An 8,673-nucleotide genomic window follows, 5' to 3' on the forward strand; every position below is an offset into this window, starting at 1 on the left:
ACCAGACCCTTTCCACGAACAGCCACATTTCCCTTGTAAAATTGCCAGACCCACAGTCAATAGGCCCCTCATCTTCCTTCTCCGTCCTCCCCAACCCCCACCCCACAGGAAGAACGTCACCCCCTGACACAACCCCAACATACGACTTAGCCCCCTCTATGAATCTCCACAGACTGGTAATTCCCACGCGGTGAACTGACACTCGTACATGCAGCTGAAGTGTTTGTCCTGAGGACCTGCCCAAACAATACACGCACGCATGCAGCTGATGCTTTTTATTTTTCCTTTGCAGTGAATTCAGGGTTACTGGTGTCTCACTGTCGATCCACTTCAGCACCAGACCACTCTTCACTACTTTCCCGTCCAAGAGAACTATGCTGGCCATTGGTCTTCACGTGAAGCAGCTTCTTCGGTTTTCTGTTTTAGGTGAAGGGGGGCACGCCATCGTTAAGTGTCTCAAAAGCTGGGGGGATCGGGTTCCTTTCAAAACAGAGAGACAGAGATATGTACACTTACCCTCCCCGGAAACTCTAAAGACAGCTTGATTCTTTCAAGTCAGTTCCCAGGGGGGTGTGTCTGTGAACGTTTACATGCCCTAGAAGCACAGAGTAAAAAACAGGTATCCCAGTCTTCAGCGTAGAACTATTTACAATAGCTAGGACGTGGAAGCAGCCTACGTGTCCATCAGCAGATGAAGGGATAAGGAAGTTGGAGTACACATACACAGCGGTGTCTTACACAGCACTAACATGGAACGCGTCCATGTCAGTTCTAATGAGATGGAATGAACGTGGAGCCTACTATACCGCGTGAAGTAAGTCAGAAAGAGAAAGACAAACACTGTCCGTTCACACAAATATATGGAGTTGAGGACCTTGTACGTGGTGCTGAACATCCAACATGCAGGGCAGCAAAGAAGTAACAGACATATAAAGAACAGACTTTGGCCTCAGTGGGAGGTGGTGACGGTGGGTCAATGTGAGAGAGTAGCCCCAAAACGTTTACATTAGCTTATGCACAACAGATGACCAGTGCGAGTTTGACGCGTGCAGCAAGGCAACCAAAGTCATGTTGGGGGCAACCCAGACAGCCAGGCAGGGGAGGTCGGTGGGTGGCGGGTTCGGCATTTGGGGGGACACGTGTATCCCTATCGGTGATTCATGTTGGCCCATGTACAGCAAAACCTGTCACGGTATTGTAAAGTCATAATCCTCCAGTTAAAATAAATAAAAGAGGATTCTCCATAATCCTGCAGAGTGGTCAGTATGCTCAGAATGAGGGTGGCAGGAAAAAGATGCAAACGCAAATTAAAAACCAAAACGAGTGTGGTGATCAGAATCGAATCAAATGATGGGTCACTGGGGGAACCGCCTTGCACAAAGGAGACTCACAGGCCTTTTTGGAAATGGGACTTCATGAGGAAGAGCAGGTGGGTCCCAATTTAAGAGCAGCCTGAGGCTGGACTTGTTGGCCATGGAATGACGGTTCAGCCATGTGCAGCTGCCTCAGATATAAACTGCAGTGGCTTTGGCCTGTCCAGGCCACTTCATCCACCTCAAGCTTCTCTACTTAGAACCTGTTCTTCACCCCAGTTCTCTACCCTTGCTGTCCCTTGCTGATTCCCTCATGCCCTGGTGTCACTCTGTACTCCACGGAGTCTCACTGTCTTCACAAGTGGAATAAATGACCCAAGTTTTTGACAACACTTATGCCAGTGCTCGGCCCCTGGGCGCCTCACCTCTCGTCCTCCTGGTACCTTTTGTGGTGCAGCCTTCCTCCTCACATAGTACTGCAAAGGATTGGGCCACAGATCCCTTATGATGATCTGCCAGGGAAATGAGCAAGGTCAGCACAGGCCTGGCCAGACCATGAGCCCTCCCGTGCACGGCCAACAACTCCGACATAAGTCACCAGTTCTGGCCCAGTGGCCACGTGGGACCCCACCTCAGCAATCCAGTCAGATCCTGTGAAATTGTGGTCAAAGAACCAGTTGAAGAAGTTAACGCTGCTGTCGTGGTGCCTGCGCCTGTATGCCTTCCATTCAAAGCCCTGGTGCCACTGAACTGGAGTGGAATGAGATGCGTGGTATCCTGCAGGAAAAGCAGTTTGGGAGAAAGACCTAAATCACTTTTCGATTCAACCTAGACTTTTCTGCCCCCAACCACCGGGCCACCGCCCGCCACCCCTACCCACCCCCGCCCCCACCCAAGATCCAGGGAGCAGCTTCTCACCAGTGACCTTCATCAGGTACTCCTTGACAATCACTTCATTCTGGAAATACCTATTCCTCCGAAAGGACAATGTGATCTTGCAGTGACGAGTGGGATGCCTGAATTCCTCCACCTGCCAGGACAAAGTGTGCGGGGTGGGGTGGGTGTGAAACCTCTTTACAGAAGAGCTGTCCTTTCCTGTGTTAGGGATAGACCATGCCCTCTCCCCTCCCCAGTCACCTCCCCTCCACAATCATCAGTGTCCCCTGCCTGACCTCCAAGTTGGTCATGAAGTGAAGCATGTCTGCATCTTGCTTGCTCATCAAAACTGACATTTGGGGGTGGTTCATAAACTGCTTTAGGTCAAGGAGCCTCTAGATGCTAGAGGTAAAAGTGCTGGAAGAACAAAGCTAGCCTAAAGAGTAGAATGGCCCTCCCTGTTTGACTTCAACTTGCTACTGGTTAACTCGTCACATTTCGGTTCACGCGGGGCTATATGAATGCCGCACAAGGTCCAAGGCTGTGCCCATGAATGCCCTACCACGAGGAGGTTCTCTTCCTAACCGGATAAGCTTCATCTCAGCCCCTTGAAAGTTAGCTTACTTCGGGAAAACAAGCACTCCTAGCTAGAACCCGTAGGACCACTTACACTTCCCCACCCCTCCCCCATTCCAGACAAGCCTTCTCTCCGAAGAGACCCTGGTGCTAATGACAATTCTGATAGGGACCTCTCAAAGTATAGCCCAACTATCAATTTGGGCTAGCCAGAACAGCAAGGACATCACACCTACGATCAGGAACAGATATGCAGGACGGTAACCAATACCCACCATCCAGAAAAGTAAATACGGTACCAGAACTGCCAGATCTGTAAACTGTTCCTGCCATAGCCCGGCTTAAACAAACAAACAAACACAAAACTCACAAGCACCACACCAAGGGATACAACTTCGACCCAGAAGCCACGGATGCCCTGGATGATGGCGCTTCTGTGCTCTAGATGCACCTTCCGCCGCTGACTGGTCTTATGTTTCAGGCGAGCATGCGCCCTTTCGGCTTTCTTATTCACGGGCTCCAGCTCCAGCTGCAGGGCCGCCAGCGCCTCCAGTGCAGGCCGGTCACTCAGGGCTCCGGGCCTTGGATGGTCGTGGACATGCTCCTCCGAGGACACCTGCTCCTGCTCCTCGTATGCCACCACCTCCACCTCCTCCATGACGTCCAACACCAGCAGCTGGAACTCCTGCCCGAGTCCCGCCACCTCTCCCTCCTCCACAGCCGCACCTTCCTCCACTGCCTCCACCCAGAAGAGGGCGGCCTCCTCGCCTGGCGCACCACCTGCGGCCTGCATCGCCTCTGCCGCCCCCACCGGACTGGAAGGCCCCAGGGCCCCTCCCTCATGAAGACCCGGGCTCACAACTAAGATCCAGGATCCCGGAGTGCTGCCGCCTTCCTCTGGCCCCGTCTCACTCTCCATGGTATTCTCGCCGAAGCCCGGAACTGCAAACAAGCTGGACGCTAGAGCACGGCAGACGGCCCTCACGGGCCGCCCGCCGGCCGCAGTCTACGTGGTCCTACTCCCGACGGGTTACTGGGCAAGAGCCAGGGAACGGCGAAAGGGAGAGACGCATGCGCAGAACCCTCTGCCACCAGGCCCGCCTACTATGGCGACGGGAAGGGGCTGAACTCTCCACCCTGACCTCCTGACCTCATCCCAGAACCAATCAAATGGAGTCTAAAGCGGTTCGCTCCTGGGACACGCCCCTTGGAATCCTGGGCCCTCTTGCCAGCCTGTGACAGGCGGCCAATGTCGGCCCAGCGCAAAGTGGGCGTGTCCTGGCAAGCCTTTTGCCTGCCTAGCAGTGCAGCCGCGCCCGAGCAGCGACTGGGAGAGCCAGGGCCACCTGAAGCTGCAACAGTCCTCAAGCTTGAAGTTGCCCCTGGGGCAGCGCGCCCGTGTGCTCAGGGACACACTCAGGAAGACAGGGTTCCTGGGTACCTCAGGGACAGAGTTGCTCTCCTCCGATCCAAACCGCAAGCCACGGGGTGGGGGTGGGGGGAGTAGGAGGGAGGCGGGCAGGGTAGGGGGGTTTGGGGGAGGAGTGCGCGGTGGAGGGGGATGGGGAAGCGGGGCGGGGGCCCGGGTGGGGGCGGGCTTACGCCGACCTCACCCATGTGCACCTGCTGCAGAGTCATGGCTAAACTTGTGCCTTAGGCTTGAGCAGTTGTCAGGAATGCAGCCCTCCTCTGAGGAAGATGCAGAGCACTTTCCTCGGCTAGCTGTCCAAGCCCCACGATGCAGCCGCAAGCCCAACCAGCCTGGAACCCCTGGCCTACGATCTGTCAGCCCTCGGCCTTTCCCCCGGCCCGTGGCTTAGGGCAGGCGCCCACGTAGCTAAGGATGTGCGCCTGCAGATGCACTTGCCAGAGGCACAGAGCTATTCCTGCAAGTGTTTCAAGTGGACCAAAGTGCTCCTCCTGACCATTAGTTACGCCTACGTCCGGGCCGCCTAGCTCAGGTGGGCACACTCAGGTTAAGTGCCTGGACAGTTTCCACTGCTCACGCTCTTTCTCCTAGGATGTCTGCTGTTTCACACTGAGCACCTACCTCCCTTAGTCCTGACACACTCACAGACCCACCACACCCCACCCCACCCCCCACACCCCCCCACAAACACACACAAACACGTGACACAAGTACACACATGCGTGCAACACACAGAGCCACAAATGCCAACAGGTGTTTCAGAGACTGAAGAACCAGTGGATCGCATGAAATGCATAGATGTCTTTATTTCTAACGGGAAAATGTTCATTCTGATCTTCAGATGTGAAATATAGAGAAGTCCATCTTCCATGAGGGAGAATCATGCCTAGATTTGGATACAGGAAGTATAGAGAACTCCTTATTTCATGGTGGACAGTCCTTGATTTATGCATGAGAAATACAAGGAGTTAAGTATTTCACGAAGAAACAGTGGTGCCCAGAATTTCATTTATGAAATAGAGATAATTCCAATTCCATATTGGTTCACCAGATCTTAATTTCACACTTCATGTCAGTAAACTTTCATTGAGATCTTCATATACGAAATGTATACAATTTCAGGATTCAAGAAGGGAATTGTAGGCTCAACTTTTCATATGTAAAATATATAGAATTCCCCACTCATGTAGGAAAACGTGTGCACAGATATACGTCTGGGAGACACAAGATTCCACATATGATGAAGAAAATGATGCAAGTCGATTTTCATACATGAAATACCGATTTCCTATTTCAGGTAGAAACCTCTGCACCCATGTTCTCACATGTGAAAGAAGGACAATTGCATATTTTATGCAGAAAAATCATCTTTCTGGTTTTCATCTGCATGAATCAGGGAATGCAGAGCAAGTGCTCTGGAGCAATCCCGAAGAATAGCGTAGGCAGGGATGTGGGAGCGGCTCCAGGATAGCTGGGACCCCTGTGTACTTATGGCTTATTAATGTTGATGCATGGCAGAAGCCATTACAATATTGTATCATAATTAACCCCCAGTTGAATTTAATAAAAAGAAAAAGTGAAAGAAGAAAGGGACTCGACTGCTCTGTGGTGGCCTAAATGGGAAGGAAATCCAAAATTGACGGGATACACGTACAGCTAAAACTTGATTCACGCACAGCAGAAACCAAAGAAACACTGTAACGTGACTATGGCCCCAAATTAATGGTTGGAAGTACATCACATGTCCAGTATAATTCCGGCAGTGAAAAAATAAATGGTAGCCCTGTATGCAATACATGTTCTTGAGGAGAGTATGCTGAGTTAAATACTTGAGTTCGAGGAAGATGAAGGCTTTTACATCACACGACATTGTCACGTTGAAAGCCCTGCGTTATAGAAAGAGAGTAGGATGTGGTCATCGGGCCAGTGGAAATGGCCCCCGATGGTCCACGTTACCATCTTTTAGTCACAGGTTGACTCAGCTCATCCAGGAAGACACTGTAAAAGAGGCAGGATGGAAAACGGAGCTGCAGGCCTCAGCCCAAGACCATTAGGGAAGTTCGCAAACCCAACACCACCAACAGAAAGCCTCTCAGCTGAATGCACTGAGAGAGATATCAAAGCCTTCCCACAGGGCCTTCCAGGCCCTTGGGCCTTGGGCTGGGTAATGAACTGTGGTGCTTGGACAAGCGTGAGGAAAGGCTGTGTCTTGCAGAGTCCCGGAGGCCTTGCTGGAGCCACTCAGCGGCCTGGCCCAGGTTTCAAAGCAACGGCCACCGTGTCCCATGCCCACCTCCATGTCCGAATGGTTGTGGCAATGTCCATGGGCCACAGTCTACAGGACCGAGCTCCCCATTTGGGTAGACGGAGGAGGCTGAGGGTCAGCTGCGTGCTGGGTACCTGGCTCCCTCATGGCAGGTGGCCGGGCAGTGTGTGGGGGCCTTGGTAAGAGGAGGGCACAGAGAACTGAGACCTGCCTCTTCCAGCTGGGACTACCAGGCTATACGGGGACCCCCTTCTCGCAACCAGGACCTTGGAGGGTGAAAGTCAATCTGGGGAATCTCCTTTCAGGGGATAGGGAATCATACTTGTTTCCCTTGAGGATTGCAGGACACAGTTAGCTGGCCACCAGCTCACCTCAAGAACACAAGATGTGACAGCAAGAAGTTTGCACCGGCTAATCACACCCCTCCCTCACGTTTCCTCTATGTGGCCTTTGCTGAAAGCCTTGACGGAGTTTGCCATTTCTCTTTCCACTGGCTTAGGCTTTTATTCTTTTCTAATACAAGCATTTAAAATTATAAGCACGTCTAGATCTGCATCTCACGAATTCTGATACGCTGTGTTTTTATTCTCACTCGTTTAAAGTATCTTCTGCTCGCTCTTTGTTATCCTGTACGTTTTTTAAAAAGTTTAGTTTAATTGGAGGTGAGTTACTTGACATTATTGTGGTGCTTTTTGCCGTACGTTCACACGAATCAGCCGTGTACATGCATTCCCCGTCCTGATTCCCACTCCCCATCCCATCCCTCTGGGTCATCCCAGTGCACCAGCCCTGAGCTCCCTGTCTCGTGCATCGAACCTGGCCTGGCGATGTATTTCGTATGTGATAATATACATGTTTCAATGCTATTCTCTCAAACCATCGCACCCTTGCCTTCTCCTACAGAGTCCCGAAATCTGTTCTTTACATCTGTGTCTCTTTTGCTGTCTCGCATATAGGGTCACTGTTAATTCCATCTGTCTCAATTCCATATATATGCGTGGGTTTTTCCTTCTGACTGACTTTTCTCTGCATAAGAGGCTCCACTTGCGTCCAGCTCATTAGAACTGATTCAAATGCATTCTTTTTAAGAGCTGAGTAAAATTCTACTGTCTATATCTACCCCAGCTTTCATCTCCAGTTCGTCTGCCCACGGACATCTAGGCTGCTTCCACGTCCTATCTGTTGTAAAGAGAGCCGCGACGAACACTGGGGCACGAGTGTGTTTTAATTCTGGTTTCTTCGGTGTGTATGCCCAGCAGAGGGATTGCTGGGTTGTATGGCAGTTCTATTTCCAGGTTTTTGAGCACTCTGTACGTTGTTCCCATAGTGGCTGTGCTAGTTTGAAATTCACACAGACAGTGTGAGAGGGTTTCTTTTTTTCTCTGCCCCCTCTCAAACATTCATTGTCTGTAGATTTTGGACAGCAGCTATTCTGACCGGCCTGAGATGGTACCTCGTTGTGGTTTCGATTTGCGTTTCTCTGATAGTAAGGGATGTTGCGCATCTTTTCCTGTGTTTGATAGCCATCTGTATTTCTTTTTTGGAGAAATGTCTGTTTACTTCTTTGGCCCATGATGATGATTATTATTTTTTTTGGCCTGGGTCGCCTACTTTTCTGGAATTGAGTGCAGGAGTTGCTTGTATATTTTTTAGATTAATTCTGTACGAGTTGCTTCATTTGCTATTATTTGCCCCCATTCTGAATTCTGTCTTTCCACTTTGCTTGTAGTTTCCTTCGTTGAGCATAAGCTTTTAAGTTTAAGTAGGTCCCATTTGTTTTAGTTTTGCTTTTATTCCCATTATTCTGGGAGGTTCGCCAGAGAGGATCCTACTGTGCTTTACACCAGAGAGTGTTTTGCCTAAATTTTCCTCCAGCAGTGTAATCGTTTGCGGTCTCATGTTTAGATCTTCGATCCATTTTGAGTTTATATTTTGTGTGCGGTGTTAGCAAGTGTTGTAGTTTCATTCTTTTATGCGTGGTTGCCCAGTTTTCCCAGCGCCCCTTGCTGAAGAGATTGTCTTTTCTGCATTGTACATCCTCGTCTGCTTTGTCAAAGATAAGGTGTCCGTAGGTGCGGATATGAATCTCTGGGCTTTCTCTTTTGTTCCATTGACTTATGTTTCTGTCTTTGTGCCAGTACCATACTGCATTGATGACTGTGGCTTTGTAGTATAGCTTGAAGTTAGGCAGGCTGATTCCTGCAGTTCCATTC

General features: G+C 50.6%; 1 protein-coding gene across 2 annotated transcripts; it reads right to left on the reverse strand.

Moving 5' to 3' along the window:
- Positions 1-260: 260 nt before the first annotated feature.
- Positions 261-3,901, reverse strand: LOC132344497 (testis-specific Y-encoded protein 3-like). 2 transcript variants are annotated; one of them, XM_059884119.1, is made up of 6 exons: positions 3,157-3,901; positions 2,486-2,563; positions 2,232-2,343; positions 1,945-2,090; positions 1,739-1,825; positions 261-480 (listed from the first exon to the last, which is right to left on the reverse strand). In XM_059884119.1, the coding sequence occupies exons 1-6, from the start codon at positions 3,682-3,684 to the stop codon at positions 457-459; spliced, it is 975 nt and encodes a 324-aa protein (XP_059740102.1). In that variant the 5' UTR covers positions 3,685-3,901; the 3' UTR covers positions 261-456. The 2 variants fall into 2 exon arrangements, with proteins under 2 accessions (XP_059740102.1, XP_059740103.1); XM_059884120.1 differs by lacking the exon at positions 2,486-2,563 and having other exon boundaries at positions 3,136-3,901.
- Between the last annotated feature and the right edge of the window lie 4,772 nt (positions 3,902-8,673).

Source organism: Bos taurus, chromosome Y, assembly GCF_002263795.3.
Source record: "Bos taurus isolate L1 Dominette 01449 registration number 42190680 breed Hereford chromosome Y, ARS-UCD2.0, whole genome shotgun sequence".
Taxonomy (NCBI): domain Eukaryota; kingdom Metazoa; phylum Chordata; class Mammalia; order Artiodactyla; family Bovidae; genus Bos; species Bos taurus.

Bases quoted from the DNA above. Each gene is read 5' to 3' on its own strand.
- LOC132344497 (XM_059884119.1), bottom strand. From the start codon at position 3,684: ATGGAGAGTGAGACGGGGCCAGAGGAAGGCGGCAGCACTCCGGGATCC. The intron at 2,564-3,156 runs GTATCCCTTGGT...GACCTAAAGCAG, and splicing joins GTGGCTTCTGGGTCGAAGTT to TTTATGAACCACCCCCAAAT. The intron at 2,344-2,485 runs GTCAGGCAGGGG...TTGTCCTGGCAG, and splicing joins ACTTCATGACCAACTTGGAG to GTGGAGGAATTCAGGCATCC.